Here is a 19,049-nt window from a genome sequence, read left to right on the forward strand (position 1 = left end):
CTCCAATAGAGACAAGCTGTCACAAAAGGTCACCAAAATGTGACAGGATGGAAATTACGTTTGTAACTTCAACTGAAATGTTAATTCCTCTTTAAGTGTTTTCTCAACTATGTTCAGACTTTAAAGTAAGGAGATGTAGCTCTGCAATGAAGTTTCATTTTTAAACCAGTAGCACCTGTAAAAATGTACTCTATAATCTCAAAAGCAAGCAGATATTTTTATGCAAACAAGTATTTTTTGCTGTTTAACTTTCGACCACATGGTCAATCATTTGGTCTCTTTATCAACAAACTAACATTAAAAACTAGTATGAAGAGAAACCATTTCACAACAGCAAGACTGTATTTTTGCCAAAGACTAGTTTCAAAAAATGCTCTTTAGTTTATAGGTTCATCCACATTTGCATCACCTTTTCCCTGTATCTCAGAGCTACATCCCAAATCACTTAAAATTACACTTAAAAATAAGTCTAGTTCAAATCACTGTTCTTTTAACAGTCAAGCTCCACTACAGGTTATCTCCTCATTGGCTGGTCTTGTCTTTATATAGAGTAAATTCACAGATATATGAAAATGCATGCAATTGTCATTTACTTTGCAATTATGTGCAGAGATCTAGCTATTCCAGTGCACTCTTGTTTTTAAAATATTCTGTTTTGTAAAGACACCAGCACCTTTTGTATAAGATATGGTCTGCGTGTGGTATGTAGAAATATAGTCTTATGGCTGAAAACACATTTGGAATGCACCTCAGTTAAAATACCCCTTGCCCATATAGACTACTCTGTGCCTCTAGAGGGTTCCCTTCAGTCTTATTTTAATCAGAATCGATTCCTGACTATTAAAACAATGTTGAATAGAGGCCCTTAATACACACCTTGCCTGAAACTGCAAGTAAGACAAACTATTTGCTAAATACGAACAACGGATGAGAAAAATCTTGATTCAAAATCATGCACTGACGTCTCACTCACAGCACAGCATGGCCTACGTGAATGTCTGGTTCAGCCTCTTCAGCTGACTCCTTGCTGCTCATGAACAAGTCCTCTTAGCCACAACACCTCTGTCATAGAATTAAGGCTTCTCAATTTTTCCATGCATAGTAAAAGACTAAATTCCTTGCAACTGAAGTAAAGAATTAGTAGGCTATGCAACTCAAGAGAAAAATCTTTAGAACTAACATCCTTTGCAAAGCAAGACTTTTAAGGTAAGAGGAAAATTTCATCAGGACGAGTTCCAGCAACCTAAGTATGTGCTCTGGGAACATTAATTCCCAAATGCCCTGTTGTCGCAAAGACACTGACTCATGTGCAAAGAAAGCAGAAGCACCCAGCCTCAAGCTCACGCTGTGTGGCACCCATCTTAAAGCAATCCTGTGTGAAGAATCCACCCCTACAGTCTGGCAAAACTTGAAGTATCATAAAAAAAAAACATCTTCTCCCAGTGGTATCTGACAATTAGCCAACAGTATCTGACAATTTGCCTTCATTACCAGTTCACCTCTCTCGCATATCTTGATTCATTTCAAAAGATCGGGGCTTTTTCTCCATAGTTTGAATTGATATTTTGGTTCAGTAGCAAAACTATGAGAATGGTACACCTTTCTGAAAACAACTCTTAACTTCTGCCCATCTCCCTAATATTACCTTTTTAATTTGACTTTTTATTATTATTATTATTAATATTACCATCACCGTAAGGCCAACAGGAAGAGGCAATAGTTACCCCAGTGGGGCAGGCACATGCCAGAGAATTTTAAAAACACCAGTATCAGATACTTGAGTACCCAGGGCACATGAAGGATCTTGAAGTTAATTTTCAAAACCATAAACCAATGTGATTTTATTTATAGACTAAAACAGAGAGGCTGCAAGAAAGCTGCAAATCTACTGCTTCTTCTGAACTAGCAGTGGCAAATTCATTAGTTACATGAAGCAGTGTTTCTAGAAACACACTTGTGTTATGCTACTCAAATATGAAGAAAATAGACCCTTTTAGACACTGCCTAAAGAATCAAGGTGGTATAAGAGATTCAGATTGTTCCACGTTAGAAAAGCTGAACCCAGAAAACAGGGGTTTCCGTATTTTTCTAACACATTCCCCAGCAAGTTATAATTTCTCTATGCCAATCCAACAGCAGGAACACAACAGGTTCGCAGCACACTTACGTTCCTGGGGGGAAACAGCAAACATGCAGGTATTTCACAGCAGAACACAAGTAACAAGATTCGAGTTACCAACTGAAAATCTTCCAAGGATGGAAGTCCAAAGAAACTCCTTAAAGTGTATTCCACCACAATACATAGTGAAGGACAGATCAGATAGCTGCTGCTTGAAAACAGGAAAGCTTTTAAAGACACCACAGAAGTCTCAATGAACAAACATTGCACTGGTTTTCAAAACATATGCTTAAACATTCTTCCCAAGGAGACAGATCCTACACATACTACAACAGACTACATGTGATTTTGGACAACTTGGATAAGGCCAGCCCAAGCTAGAAGGAAACTGTTCTATCTTTTGCCATTAAACTCTCTTCTAAAAGTTTTGGCAAGCCTGTCTTTTATGGGTTTTTTTTTAAAAAGTCTTCAAAATAGCCCATTGCCACAAAACCTCACCCAAAGTTTCTGGAATGTTTCTCCTTTCCCTTGTCACATCCGAGAGCCTAATTATCGTTCCTTCTTTCCGTTCAGTTTTGAAACGTAGTCGTCCAGACTCTTCGTCGTCATCCTCCTCTTCATCAGATTCTTCTTTTCTTTCTTCTTGAAGTTCCAGAGATTCAATAGCTGCCTGAATCACAAAATACAGAGGACATGCAAACTGAAAAATCTATTGTGTTGCAATCATTGAGTGTCAAAAGACAAAGTTTTCTTTAAAGGTCCTCTTTGCACAAATTTCATTGGCATTACACATTATTCTCATACATAACTCAGTGAACATTTAAGAGCTTTGTGAATTTTTTACCAAGATATGAATTATATAATAAATTATACAGCAAAATCTACTGAGAAAACCTATTTTGCTGCAGTATTTAGGAGAATATGGAAACTCCAGTTAGAACCACCATCTGATTAGCAACTACTTTTGCACACAGAGCAACATTTTATCACTGAATTGACTAAGATGCAAACCTGGGATACTACCAGGTTCAAGTAATACAAATACTAAATCATTATTTTTTTTTTCTTCATTTGTTAACAACTGTCAGTAGCAGCTTGTTAAAAAAACCCACACAACAGAAGCAGATAACCTTACATCCTAGTTTTATTTCTCTAGGTATGTATAACTGTACTTGTCTTTACTTTTTCTACTCCTCAAATATTTCCCAGTTTTAATTCAGCAATTGATGAAGAAAATGGAGAAAGGGATTGGATAAAATTTGAATATACTAAATTTGTATGTTGGAATGCTACTCCCTTGTCCTCATTTACTTTCCAGTCCTCTCTATAACAGAGAACATTTATTTAGATGAAACAATGTGCCAAATGAAAATGGATCCCTCTCCTTCAAATTAAAAGGAAAAAAAAATTCATTTTCCTGTGCTGGCATGATAAAATTAATGTTCAGAATGTTACACAAGTTATATTTGATTTCTAGAGCTGAAAATTAGAAGTGTTCTAATAGAGTATGATTTTCCATAAAATATTTGGTTACAGTGTATTTGGTTATTTCTTGTACAAGCCTACTTGCTCATTTCTTAGAGCCTGCACATGCATTTTAATTCTCTGCAAAGCCACTGAACACATCACAACTTTTATGTTGCCTGAGGACAGTTAAAAAAATGAGTGAAATGTAACATGCAAAAAAATGGTTTAATCTTCTAATTAACCAGGTTGGTGCAGTAATTTATATGAAAAAGGCACAGCAAGTGTGTCAGTCAGGTGGACAGATACTAAGCCACAAATCAAGCAAAAGGATTAATGGCAGAATGGTGCAAGAGATTGCAAATTTCCTTATCCAGGAGCCCAAAACCAAAAAGAAACATGGGAAGCAAGATCAGAGACAGGACCCGGCATGACAGTTTCTACTTTAAAAGACAGCACACCACATGAACTGAAGCTCAAAGCTACTCCAACTTTGGTCTGGTGAATAAATGATCTATGTACTTAGTTGCTGGGCTTTCATGGGCTACTAACCCCAAGTTATTTTCATTTTATCATCTCCTTATCTCTGAATGTGTTTTATCCATTCCAGGCAAACACGCAAGCACTACATTTCCTGACCTCACAAAAATGCTTTAAGATATAACTAAGAGAATAGCCAAAGTTTACAAAAAGCTTTAAGGCTTATATTTTTAAAATAGATTTACTTTTATATAATGACTTTATCATATCAAAAAATGCTGCTAAAAAGAACAGACAGGATAACAGGCAAAAAAAAAATATCCTTCAAAACTGAAAGAAATCCAAACCTCAAAAGCAAACCCAAATTGAGCACAACTGGTCTGATTAACATATCCATGTATAATAAACCACCTCTGAGGGCAGGCAGTTGAGACTCATGGAACAGAGGGATGTTAGCAAGGAACGAGACACTAATGTGGTTTAATTAAAAAAACAAAAACAAAAACAAGAGAGAAAGACAGAATTAGCAGTTTACTTTCAAAAGTGGGACTTCCAAAAGAGAAAGAAGTAGCAGTATCTCTATCAAATATATGTTTCTAAATATCATAAACCCAATAATTTTACTGAGGCAATGCTTGTCTTTAAAAACTTCCCCTTCAGGATCAGGATTTGGAAGTCAGAACTGGAGTGGCTGTTTTGCAAGACAATGCTCTCACTCCACCGAGCCTCTTGCTTTACTTCAGAGCATAAACCCCAGACACATCCACTCTCTATGTCCATGCGCCTTAAAAGCCACATTGGACTTCCAGTTTTTGTTCATCAAAGACAGGTTTCAGTCATGCAATCGCATCTGTGAGTGCAGAACTTACTCGTGCAAGGCTCTACGTGTGGCTGAGACTGCAGAATCAGGACTAGAATGGTTAATGCAGTCTGCATGGTCCTGAAAAATTTTGCAATGCTTTAATGAAACGCTACAGAAAATACCTGCGGAAACTCTGTTGCCCTTTGATAATTATTCGTTCTGGAAAAAAATATATCCATTCTACAAAAAAATATGTGCAAGTTGTAACAGACTACAAGACAACTACTTTCCTATGCAACAATAAAAACATTTCTCAAACTTTTCTAGACCAGCACTACTCTATCCTTAGCCACTTATACCAATTCTGCAGTCTTCTAGGTCTAACTCACTTTATTCATCAGTATAAAGCTCATGCCACCTATTAACAAACAACAGCCGTACAAGCGTAAAATATCAAAGACAAAAAAAAAAAATCAAAGGAGCTAATGAAAAAGCAGGCACCAAGGAAAGGCAGTGCTCAAGAATGCTAACTGACCCACATCCAAGCCTGATTACACGTATTATTGAAGGATTTATATTAGTTGCGATGGAGACACAAACATGCCTGACAGCCAACCATATGTTCTCTACATGTAGCTCCAGGAAAGGTTATTTGAGCTGTGTAGGAGCATAGACCCTTCCCGCACAATTTGTTCAATAGTTGTAGCATGCAAGACTTCTTTAGATCATCTTTTCCAACTTCCAGCCTAACAGGATGAGTTGTTTTGCCAAGACTACAGTATATTCTATGTTTCCATAGAAAAATTGGAAATTTATACAGGAAGAGACACAAGTGCAGACACAGAATGAATACATGCTAGTACTTACAGGATTCCATTTAATACTTGCTAACCGTGAATATGTCTGCATATACTTATACAGTCCTTGAACAGCCACTTGAGGGCACTCGACTGGACTAGCCAACCAAGACTTAGCAGCTCTCCTCAAAGGAAGCTTAACATTTCCCATTACCACACCTCGCACAAAGCTACCCAAGAGCTTTGCTGACTCTTCCTTAAAGAAAAGTAACGACCTTTCTTCTACCACAAGGTCAGAGTTTTCTGCCATCCTCATTACATAATTATGCCATAAATCCCAGCCACTGATCAGCACTCCCCACACTGAGTTATGATCTGCTATGGAACAAGAGTGAGTGCTCCTACCCCACACAGCTTACCTCAGAGCTGCAGGACTGATAACAGACATAGCCCAAGGAAAGCAGGAAAAAACCACTAGTCAGCATGATAAATGCTGATTTTAGCACAGGATCCTCCTAAACATGGGATTGTCAAGTGTTCTGGAGAGCTCTGTGCCAGAGAGTGCTAAGATATACAAAACAGATAAGCATTGCAAAGGCTAAACCAGATTCCTTCCACATGAAACATTACAAAGGTGAAACAAGGAACTTTTATTGACTAGAAAATAAGCAGTGAAGGCTTCTACCTGAGGCTAACACTGAAGCAGTAGCAATTGCTCAATCCTAAGGGATCAAGAAATAACAGAGTGCAGATAAGAGGATGTTACACCTATTCCAAGGGCACCTCCACTTCACAGATGAAAAACGGGAATAAAAAACAAACCTAAGAGATTCTAAACATGTTTAAAACTTGGCTGCTTTGATTTGCACTCTTTTCATCATTTTCCTCCAGGCTGACACATAGTGTCTTCAAACTTGAACAGAAGAACGAAAATACGTAAGTTTTGGCTAAACACAGACAGAACAATTCAACAGACAGAAACATTTGCCCTTTTTTCCCCAAGTCTGTATTCTATCAAAAGAAAAGTAGTATGTAGCACTTCTTCATTAAATGTTTTCTTGATTAAAGTCCTCATCATTTCTTATCAGCATAATCCAAGACATGGTTTAAATTTATGCAATGATGTGGTGGTTTTGGCTGCGATAGAGTTAATTTTCTTCCTAGTAGCTGGTAAGGGGCTATGTTTTGGATTTGTGCTGGAAACAGGGCTGATAATACAGGAATGCTTTTGTTATTGCTGAGCAGTGCTGACACAGTGTCAAGGCCTTTTCTGCTCCTCACACCACCCCACCAGCAGGGAGGCTGGGGGTGCACAAGAAGTCGGGAGGGACACAGCCGGGACAGCTGACCCCAACTGACCCAAGGAATATCCCACACCATATGACGTCATGCTGAGAATAAAAAGCTGGGGAGGAAGAAAGCAGAGAGACATTTGGAGTGATGGCGTTTGTCTTTCCAAGTCACCGTTTCGCATGATGGAGCCCTGCATTCCTGGGGATGGCTGAACACCTGCCTGCCTATAGGGAGTAGCAAATGAATTCCTTGTTTTGCTTTGCTTGTGAACAGGGCTTTTGCTTTACCTATTAAACGGCCTCTATCTCAACCCACGATTGTTCTCAGTTTCACTCTTCCGATTCTCTCCCCCATCCCACCAGGGGAGAGCAAGTGAGTGGTTGTGTGGTGCTTAGTTGCTGGCTGGGGTTAAACAACAACAAATGAGAAACCCCCTATCACAGACTTCACAGGAGATTAGTTCCAATATAAAGCAAAGAAAAGATGAATTCTCATTTTAGGAGGTTACATTTTTATGAACATTTCATAGAAATGATTAATGGTATTATTACTCTAAAAATATTTAGGACATGATAACTCATGTAACTGGCAGTTTTAGCACACCTATTTGCTGCTGAAACTTCTGGATATTGGGTTTTGCTTTGTACCTTAGGAAGGCAAAAACATTTTCTGAAGCATTGCTACATTTTTCAAGAAAGCTCCACAACAAGCGTTATTTATTCAAAATCCAAGTTCTAAGCACTGTTTCAAATTAAATATCAAGTGAAAAAGCATGCCTTGAACTTGATCTGGCCAAGGACACCAACTTCTCCTGCCTCTTTCTCACACCTCAGGGCCACTCTTAACAGGTCTCTCACTTCCCTTATTCACCATTTTTCCCCCATCATGTTCCAGTTCCCCAGCCAGTCAGCTTTTCTCTTGGTTTACAAAATTTCTTCATGCAATATAGTAAGAGGCTTTATTTGCTTTTAATGTGGAAACTGCTTAAAATACAACACTACCAAACACTTTATCAGCTCACTGTCAGTTATTCAGATGCCAAATTTCAAACACGAAATAATAATGCTATTTATTTGTACTGCATCTATTACAGCTCCATTCTTGTGTTGCATTTTCTACAGGAGAATGCCAACAATTACCCTTGCTTACAAGCAGTGAATGCTCTGAGATTTAAGGAGGAGTGCTGTTACATAACACTCGAATAAAGAACAAAAAAAACCTATTCAGAGCTGGAGGCATGCATCTGACCACATAATAAACAGAAGTGCATACTCTACAAAGGTTATCTCTCTTTGTGGTATTCGCATTTGGAGAGTGAAATTGTGAGCCTTCTGACAAATGTAAATAAGCTACATATGAAATAATAAAGGAATAAAAAGATGCTACAATTTTGGAAACAAGAAACTTGTGGCAATCTGCAAGCCATCAGAATAAAGCCACAATGTAGATTAACTGAATAAAGATGTGGCTAAAACATTCACATTACATGATGAAGAAATTCTCTAAGAGTTCTATCAACAAGATCAATTAAAAACTTGCATTATTATTATCTTTTGAATGAAAGGAATTTAATTCTGAATTGGACAAATTTAGACATGATTATTACAGAGTTCGCACTAGTTCACACTCTAAAAATGAAGCTTTTTTAAAGTAGTAAGTTCCACAGCAAAGCCCAGCTACATACTTAATTTTACACGATGTGCAGTGCTTTCATCGTCTCACAGACTGTGGCTGCAGATAGCACAAATGCATCAGTCTGCTTTTAAAACACCACAAGGAAAGCACATATAATCCAGTGGATGAATAAAAAGTGTTTAAGTGTTTCACAGTTCTTTGGAAGGGTAGACTTAATACTTAAGAAGCAGGAAACTAACTATGTTAAGGTATATTTGGTGTAACTTTATGCTTGCAACAGCAAAGACTGAACAATGTGGGTGGTCCCTTTCAATGCACCTCCCTCCACCTAGCAAAGTATGTTGTTTTATTATTATAAGTTTGATACAACTAGAGTATCACAGCACACCCATTTGTTAGAACTTCATAGAAGAATGCTGCTGTGTCTTTGAGGAATTAAATTTCCTGATGAATTAAAGCCCCAAAGAGGAAACACACTCAGATTACACTTCTCAGCAGGTAATCCATTCAATCCTATTTAATTAAGAACCGGAATAAAAGTAATATTAAAGCAGATTCCTGGTGGGGAAATGAAAAAAAAAAAACACACATCAAAAACTTGCTGCAAATTAGTAACAGGTATGATACCACTGTTCCAAGCTGTAACTAGTGAATGTATACTTGAAGGTTTTTGGCATAAGCTCTCTCCTTGTAAATGAAGGAACTCATCCTTCTTCCTAATCGGAGAATTAAGACAACCTTCACAGATATTTCAGTCCCAACACAACTTTTTACAAAACAACAAATATTCTGACCTCTGCCTTTCTAACATACAGAACCTTCCATGCTCAGACTCCTCCTCAAAGTGGTATACCCAAGAACTGTATCTACACTCCCAATAGCAGCAAATTACCCATCTGGAAAGTGAGGCACCATAGCTATTAGAGCTTTAACAGACAGCATGCAGTATTACTACCATTCTCCTACCCAAAAGGGCCCCTGAAGTTTCTAATGCTGAAGCTAAGATTAAATATGGACATTTTCAGCTCTCCCTTATGATTTTCATCCCAAGGGGGAGAGGGGATCTTATGTATTTGACAGTATAGATGCTATCACAGAATCACAGAATCGTTTTGCCTGGAAAGGACTTTTAAGATCAAGTCCAACCATTAACCTAACACTGCCAAGTCCACCACTAAACAATATCCCTAAGCACCACATCTACTGTCTTTTAAATACCTCCAGGGATGGTGACTCCACCACTTCCCTGGGCAGCCTGTTCCAATGCTTGATAACCCTTTCAGTGAAGAAATTTTTCCTAATATCCAACCTAAACCTCCCCTGACGCAACTTGAGGCCATTTCCTCTCGTCCTATCGCTTGTTACCTGGGAGAAGAGACTAGCACCCTCCTTGCTATAACCTCCTTTCAGGTACTTGTAGACAGCAATAAGGTCTCCCCTCAGCCTCCTTTTCTCCAGGCTAAACACCCCCAGTTCCCTCAGCTGCTCCTCATCAGACTTGTTCTCCAGACCCTTCACCAGCTTCGTTACCCTTCTCTGGACTCACTCCAGCGCTTCGATGTCTTTCTTGTAGTGAGGGGCCCAAAACTGAACACAGTATTCAAGGTGCGGCCTCCCCAGTGCCGAGTACAGGGGGACAATCACTGCCCTAGTTCTGCTGGCCACACTATTTCTGATACAAAGATCACAATTCATCTTATACAAAGAGTAATAGCACCAATAACTCAACACTGGCAAAGTTGTATCAGTTCTTACCCAGCAATATGGGCAATTCTACAAATTCAAATTCTGAAAAAAATAGTTATTTTAAGTTTCCATTAAATTCACAACATACCTCTTCTGCTGATTCATTTGTCATTGTCTGGGATTCTTCCAGCTCGTCATCAGCTGTATATTCTTCTTGTTCTTCCATTGCTTGCTCATTATATGACTGCATGTAATCTTCATCCTAAGGCAATAACACAAGAAGGTGAAAAGACATAGGCCAACTTTATAGAATCGCAAACCTATGAAGAGGTAAGGTCTGTATGCAGTTATTGGCTCCAGAACTGGAAGAGAAGTATTGTATCTATCAGAACTGTCAATTATAAGTGACATATCATATAAGGCATAATTATTAGGGATTTTAACTAGAAATAATTTCAAAATTATCAAAAACATAACCAAAAGAGTTTCATTCAGATCCCAGCAATGTCATCATAAAGATCCCATTTACTACTGTTTGCACCACCTACTTCTGTACTTCTACATCCTTTGATTACAAATTCATGAAGCAAACACTGCAGTACTCTCTTATCAAAGGAAACATGCATCTATAGCACATATACATTAACATCAGATTTTCCCCCATCAAAAATATAAACATTCTTAAAACATTCTGCAAGTGCTTACATATGAACAGGTTCAACTCTGAACAATTACGAACCTAAAACGACAGCAAAACCTTTCTTAAGTTTGCCTGTATTTTAAAACACCTCACTGATCACATATAGTTTTAATTAAGATTAAATCATTTCACTAGCAATTAAAGCCAGTGCATGTTCTCTAATACACTGCTTAAACTATATTGAATTATGCAGGTGACATTTTCTGAACTAACCTCCAATCTCTTTATTCAGGTTTAGACAGTTCTCAGTTACAAAAAGGACGAACGAACAGGACATCAATCACTTTGGGATATTAGCACCTTAAAGATGTCTTTAGCAGGTCAATAATCTTTTCACCTTCGAAGGACTTTATCAGATCTTGTCTAAAGCCTGGATAAAAGCTTTTGCATTAAGTATTTCTAACAACTGGCAGTGTGTCTCCACCACACAAAGCTGTTTTCTTCCTTAAGGATACAATCCTCAAGGTCATGATTCTCAACTGCCTTCCAGCATGACAAAGGAGCATTACCTACCCCCAAACAAGCTGTCAACACAAACTTTGTCACAGCCTAGATAAAGAAACTGGCAGACAGTGATAATAGGTCTAATTTTCCCTCCTCCCTAGGGAGGTAAACAGATTTCAAATCAGTCTAAAACCCTATGCACGTAAAGCAGTGTTATCTTTGAAGATACAATAGAAAGAAACTCACTGGAAATTCATCTAGGGGTTCATTGATTTCAAGGTCTAGCACTTCATCTTCTTCTCCAGGCTCTTCCCCATATTCTATTTGGTCTTCTGTCAGTTCAGGATCATTGCCTTCATAATGTCCTTCTTCTGCATACTCTGAAGCATATACTTCAGGTGCTTCAGATTTGTCATAAACAATTTCATCATCCCCTTGGTCATACTCAGACTCATGTTCTATTGATTGATCGTTGATGGTCTCAGAGAGTTCGTATGATGTGAGTATGCCAGATGTAGCATTGAGGCTAACTGTGACACCTTGAGAACTATGGCATAGGGGAATAAAAATTCAGAGGTTGAAGCGTAACAGTCAACTACCCACAAAGATTTCGCAAAACAAAGCCAACAAATACAAATTCTCTAAGTTGGTAGACAAAATCATACCTCACACACTATTTGACTCCATGCCATATTCTCATAATGCATACTGTACTGCAGCTTATCACCAGCTGCAGGCTATTTGACCAGGAGAATCAAACCAACCAGATGGTTTAGCAGGTCAAACTGGCAAAAGTGCTGCTTGGTAACCAAAGCGGCCTGGATTCAATTTTAATTCCAAGACTAACAAAAAATACACAAAATTACTATAACTGCATCTGTTTTCCCAATCTCTCAAAATAACCTAGTAAATTATTTTTTATTAAATGCATTAACATTGTTCCTTCTTGATTATCTTGAATTCAAACTTACATTTTTATGACAGATTTAATGTTATACTCAAAATAATGTAAAATATATAGTCAAGAACTGCCATTTAAATGACTAAGACATTCTGAATTAGTAACAGCATTGGCACAGACACTAAAAAAAAGCAATCGATATAAAAACTGCAAAGATTATAATCTGGAGGAAAAGCAAAACTTAGAACGTACTGTTTACAACAGCTAATACTGTCAACACAAAAACAGAGACTCCTCATCTGCAGACTAGCTATAAAAGCAGAGTGGGGGACAGAAGCTCTTATTGATCTGAGGGCTCTGGGTACAAGGAAAACAAAGATTTTTTTTTTTTTTAAATTACATTCCTAATATTCACTATTTTCATATATTTGGGAGAACAAGATCCAGGCAGCTTTGAGCTATTTGCATGTATCAGATAGGGAATATTTAACACGAAAACCAAGACATTATGCAGGGTTATCATTATCCTCCCAACTATAGAGGCATAAATGAGTTTGAATAGAAATGGAGGGAGAGGGGAAAGGAGTGGAGCAAGGCTCTCAGTCCCTGGCAATACAACTGTTAAGAATACAAGACTTGTCTACAGAAACCTTCCACTGAGCACTACTATCACACTTCAGGTACTTTCTCATCACTTGTGCAGTCACATAGCCATCCCTGCTGCCCAGGGCTCACAAGGAGGAAATTCAGAGAAGAAACAGCAAGGATTGCAACTGGGATTCCCTGTTTTGAAGGGAACAGTCCAACCCTCATTCCTGCTGGAGGAAACAGCAGCCAATGGAGAGACTGATGGTCTGAGGTATTTCACCACACCCTCATCAATACAACACAGGGACAGGACTCCTTATCCCAATTCCAGACAAGGACAGAAAGGAGGTCTCAGAGCAATATATATATATGTTATACATATATATATATTTATATTCATACCCCTTCAGACAACATGCCTGTGTAGCATGCAACAAGGAAAAGCTGTCAAAACACACAAGCAGCAGTGATACTGCATCACAAGCATCTTCCTTCCCCCTCCAGTCTAGTTTGAAAAGTAAAAATGTCACGACACTCATTTTGACTTGTAATGCCCATAATTCAGTTGTGGAGCTGTATCAGCACAGAGTACTCACAGGGCAGGATCCTCAGTAAACTCCCATGGAAGTACCTACTCAAACTTATAAACTCTGTACAAAATCTTCTGCTATGTAATTGTACATTTAAGCCACAAATCAAGCCTTACAAACTGTGAAGCTCCTCTTCCCAGGGTCTTAGGAGTTAAGATATAATTTTAAAAGAAAGATGGCAGAAAAGGACTTTACAGGAGAAGGGAGCCTACAACAATACCAAGAAGGCACAGAACAAGAGCTCTCTAAGTATTTATAAATAATTCTAAATGCACAGGAGATGACGCAGTTTCTTCTTTATAAGCTTTTTTTATAGATTTGAGTGAAACTTATTAGATTCAAATAAACAAAAAATCATTTTAGTGAAATTCTCACAATGCTACTGAACACATTATATATACATCATTAAGTAGCTGGCTAGGTAAAAAGCAAAACTATTTTAAGTATATACCAATAACTTCAGTTTAGTAGTTATTAATTATCAGTACTAGTAGTCATTAATAGCTTTGAGTTATCCACAACACAAGATTTAGAAAAGAGATACCGGAAATCCTGTTCCTCTTCATTGTCACTCTGCAGAAGATCATCATTCAGCTCTTCATCTGACAAGTCTGACTGATTCTAGGTTTCAGAAAAAGTCAATCATGAACATAAAAAAAGGATACAAACTTTTAACTAACTAGGTACTGAAACTATTGAAACTTCTGAACACTATTTTTTATGAAGAACACATCCCAAACTAAGATCATATCTTCAATGAAACTACCTAATTCAGTAAGAAAAAATACACTACACAAGACAATGAATGACTGAAAAATAAATGTTTGACAGTCTTACAGAAATTTACAAAACTCAGGTTTGCCTAGGTATCAACACTTTTCACTGATGCATTCCCAAATATAGACAAAGATGACAACTCACTTGAGAAGTACCAGGAAGAAAGAAGGGTTAGCTTTAGTGCTCTTATTTAACTGCCTTGTGACCTCGATGCATTAGGCAAGTCAAGAAAAAACGCTGTGTTACTGCAGTTTCTAAAGAACAGAGATACTTAGGAGACTGGAGGAAAGGATATGATGATATGAAGAAAACTGAAAAACTGTAATTAGTCAGTAAGTGAAGAAAAAAAATAAAAGAAAGGATCATGCCTTTTCTGAACTCATCCTAATTTGTCTATCATACTTTCGGTTATTTCATTTTTTTTTTTTTTTTTTTTTAATTATTACCCACTAGGAAGAGATAACTGCAGTTTTGCTCAGCAACGTTATTTCCATCCCCTAAAGTAATAGGGACAGAAAGGTTATACAAGGGTAGATTTATCTGAAAGTACTTGTATGAGATTAAGTAGAAGCAAGTTTAGCCTAAAGAGCTCAGGGAAAACTTCACAAGAAATCTATTATTACTCCACCATACAAGTCCATACCCACAGATTCCACTCAGAGTCCTGTAACATGGAAAACTTAAAACAAGAGAAAAAGCACAAGAATACATAATACATTGGAGAAATCTAGTACTGGTTAGTATTCATACAGAATTTTTATTTTTTTTTAAGTCAGTAGCTTTATCAACTCATGTTTCAGCCACAACGATGTATGCAAGGCTAACTGCTTATATTTTTGATAACTGCATAATACACATCTGCAATCCCTATCCTCCTGGAATTTTATTTTATTTTTTAAGCCAGTACATGAGACAAAGGAACTTCCTATCTTCAATAGGGATTACTTACAGAATAATTTCAAGAAGCTAACTTCCAATGTTTAGAGTGTGATTGTAAAAAACTATATAAATTAAAACTCAACTTTTACCAGATCTGGGTTTCTTAACAAACCTATTCATCTCCAACTACTAAAACTTTAAAAACTATTTTCTACATTAATTCATTTGCAGATAAAGTGGAGAAAGAGGTACTAGCCAGTTTTGATTTCCCAAGCAGAATCCCTGTCTTCTCCTGCAGATATCTGGTAAATCCAAACATACATTTAGTTCTTTTCATAGAGTTCAATTTTGGAAATAGGTATCCGACTGAGGAGTTTATAGCCATGGGTGGACTCATTTATGTTCTCCAATGATAGCTGCTCCCATATTTTTCCCTCACTGTAGAAGGGGAAATCCTTTGCCTACTCGTTAGACAAAGTAGTAGCGGATTGTGTGCAGTGAGTGGATTTTCAATAGACACCCCTGATTGCTTTTTTATTTACTCTCTGGTACTGCTGGTATTTTGATGAGTAACTTTTAATATCCAGGAAGCTAGTAGTTGAAGTGAATTCTCCAGAATGCTAATCAGCACTCAGGAGGCATAATTGGGTTTGTTTTGTTTTTTTAATTGTTAAGTCAAAATAAGCTACAGATAAACTGATTTTGAGAACAATCTCCTTTTTGAACCATGTGTTATGAGAAGAAATACCATCTCAGAAAAAAATATTTTTTTCTGAAATTTTTATTTTAAAAAGCCACACTTGGAGGTACTTCACAAAAAGAAAGAGAGCTGTGGGTGCTGTACACTCTGGCAACAGGGCAGATCTCAGGTACCTGTGGCTGTTAGGCTTTGGGGAGGTGACTGTAAAATATGAAAAGGCCATACCAAACAACTGAAATGGATAAGTTGAACAACATTCACATTTTAATATCTGTAACAATTCACTCTAATGCACATCTCTTACCTTTTTGCCAGTTAGCAAATCCTCTCCAAGCAAGTCATCATCAAGTTCACTGGAAAACATTAATAAATTTAAGAAGCTGAACCTTAGAAAACAGAAACAAACACCATACAAGGTATATGCCTTAAAAAACTAACTCGAGAAGAATTGTCGCTGAGTCTGCACAAAGCTTTCCTTTTAGCGAAGCATTCAGCAAGTTGAAAAAGGAGGTATATATATTTTAAATGAAACAATAGACCACACACATTAAGTAAGACTGCTGTTGTGCAGTCATTTCATTTTCATATGCTCCCCTTTCCATATCCCTCCAACTACAACACCACACATAGACCTAGACAAAGCGCAGGCATTTAAAACATGGTTAGCTAGGTCCCCACGCTAGATCCTTCACTTCAAGGCCGTTTGGGCAAATTGCACTTGAGCAAGGAGACACTGGGAAGTCAGCAGGCATGGGAGCCACTTGGGCCTACATCTTTCATAAATAGTTTATTCCCTCCTCCTCAAGTTGAGGGTAAGGTCAAACAGACATTTGTAGGATGACAAAATCAAATGCATGTTACACCATCGTTATAAGTGTGGCTAAGAATTCATGAAGCATAGAAATACCTGGCTTACAAAACTTCTGCGATCACACAGCATCTGTCCCATAAATAGGATGCAACACAAAGAACTGCAGTTCAGATTAGCTGAACTTTAGGACAACTGCTTAATCTCATTCTTCCTTCAGTGAAAGAATTACATAGTGACAAGAATAAACAGATTCCCCCTTCTATGATAAACATTTATTACTGACGAACGTCTGTATTAGAACCTGTATGTCCTAATATTAAAATGAGATGCCAGTGATTTGAAGTATAAGCTGTAATTCAAGAATGTGAACCTATTTCTACCTGCACACCTTAAAAAAAAAAAAAACAAAACACACAAACCCAAAAAAACATGCCTTAGATACTACACAAAAATTAAATACCCCGAAGTGAGAATGGGCATTATGAACAGAATGGGAATATGTGTAAGAGTTCCTTAGGACTACATAGGAAATACTTGAAAATGGGGAGAAAATCCCAAGACATAAATCAGTGCTAAGAGGGTTTTTTTGCAGGTGGATACAACTCTTTCAGAGTTGGTTACTGTAAAGATAATGCAGGGGGGAACGAAAATCTTGGGGGCTAGAAGAGAACAGATAATATTCCAAATCAGCCCTAAATACGACATTATCATCAGTACACAGTATTTGTCCATAGTTACTGATCTCAAACAGTTACAGGAATGACTGAGCATTAACAAATAGGATTTGTTTTGTGCTCACTGCAATATTAAACAAAAATTGGGACACAAGACATATCATACATCCCAAAGACCAAAGTGACTGGAATTTAAGCCATTTATTTCAGAGACAGAAAACTCTATGTAACAAAAATAGTTTCAGAAGAATTTAGAGCCAAAACTGAAGTAGGGAAGAGTCACTAATCTCTTCAGCTGCCAGTAATTCGACAAATGCACCAAAAGGTTTGAAAATATTTCCCAGCACTATGGTCCACCACTGACAGCTTTTAATAAAACCGTACTAGAGAATTCCAAAAGACAGCAAGAGCATGTGTTATAGCAGCATTCAAAGACGAAAAGCGAGTTCAGGTAGCAAGAAATCCACATCAAAAAGGAATGGAGAAGAAAGCGAAAGATTAAATTACCTAAACATAGTTAGGGCTATTCCATACATTACTAAAAACATCCTCAACGTGATTTTTTTAAAAAAAGGTTAAACATTTGGTCAATAGAAGCAATTGCATACATACTCTGTATTTTCAAAAGCTTTGGCTTATTACTTGACCGTCAAAAAAATTAGCACTAGCACATAAATTAAGCTCATAACAGAAACAAGCATTTCACAGAATGCCCCTCAAAACCTATTAAAATCTTCAATGTCATTCAATATTTTCATTGATAAATTATAAGAAAAATCACCATTTGTAACTTTTTGAAAAAATAAAGTAACAGTGAAAAGCCTGCAAAGTAAAGCTGGTCTATCTCAAGCTTCTTTTAAAATAGCCAAACCTAAGCTATCTATCAGAAAGAAGAGGGACCAGAATTACCAGATCTGACTATTTAAAAAAAAAAAAAAAAAAGGAAAAAAATACTAAAAGATCTTAGGAAAGTTGAGAAACAGACAAAAATGAATACCACATAAAGCCACACAAAATAAATCAAACTGGAATAAAAGTACACATTTGTGATAGTTCCAAAGGCAACTCACGCTCACTATCATCAAGATACAAAGGTCTTTCCAAAACCACAATTCTAGGAAATTAGGGTTAAAATAATCTTAGAGTTCACTGCTCTCAGAAGAGACGGACCCATTACCTCTCCTTCCTCAACTCCCAATACTCAACATTCCCCTCACTGAATAAATTCAGCTCACCAAATGAGGAAGAGAAAATAATAACAAAAAAGACATACAACAAAAAGCGGAAAGTTTTCTGCCAGTGTAGAAAAATGAGTAATCTCAGGGAAGGGTTAGAACAAGCGAATTTCAGCAACAGCCAACTACTAAATCAGCCCTGTCATCTCACAGGATAGCACCAGAACTGCGTGTTTTTCCCAAACCCAAGCTTTGGGTTACTTATAGAGATAAATGTATAAATTAACAGCCCGTGATAAAGACGTCAGACTGGCCATTTGTGGCCTCCAATTTCATGAGCATGCCTCATTAAACATGAGCAGCAGCAAGGACACAAGTGTTTCAGGAAAAGAATTCGTAAAAAAATGTAATGGGAAAAATTCTTCAAGAACAATGTCACATTTGTACTCCCAAATAACATGGGCTTTCCAACTTTCAGTTATCACCCTCCAGTGTTTGAGAAAGGAAAGATCTGGAAATTCAAAATGATTTAAA

General features: G+C 37.3%; 1 protein-coding gene across 3 annotated transcripts in view; it reads right to left on the reverse strand.

The window, feature by feature from the left end:
- RBM33 (RNA binding motif protein 33) overlaps nt 1-19,049 on the reverse strand; it is a 106,363-nt gene that overhangs the window by 72,364 nt on the left and 14,950 nt on the right. For all 3 annotated transcript variants that reach the window (XM_068404558.1, XM_068404557.1, XM_068404559.1), the window contains exons 3-7: nt 16,160-16,208; nt 14,044-14,120; nt 11,667-11,967; nt 10,425-10,538; nt 2,618-2,789 (exon numbers count right to left, since the gene is read on the reverse strand). In XM_068404558.1, coding sequence (XP_068260659.1) covers nt 2,618-2,789; nt 10,425-10,538; nt 11,667-11,967; nt 14,044-14,120; nt 16,160-16,208 — 713 coding nt within the window. The remainder of the gene's footprint in view (nt 1-2,617; nt 2,790-10,424; nt 10,539-11,666; nt 11,968-14,043; nt 14,121-16,159; nt 16,209-19,049) is intronic.

This window comes from Nyctibius grandis, chromosome 7 (genome assembly GCF_013368605.1).
Source record: "Nyctibius grandis isolate bNycGra1 chromosome 7, bNycGra1.pri, whole genome shotgun sequence".
Classification (NCBI taxonomy): domain Eukaryota; kingdom Metazoa; phylum Chordata; class Aves; order Nyctibiiformes; family Nyctibiidae; genus Nyctibius; species Nyctibius grandis.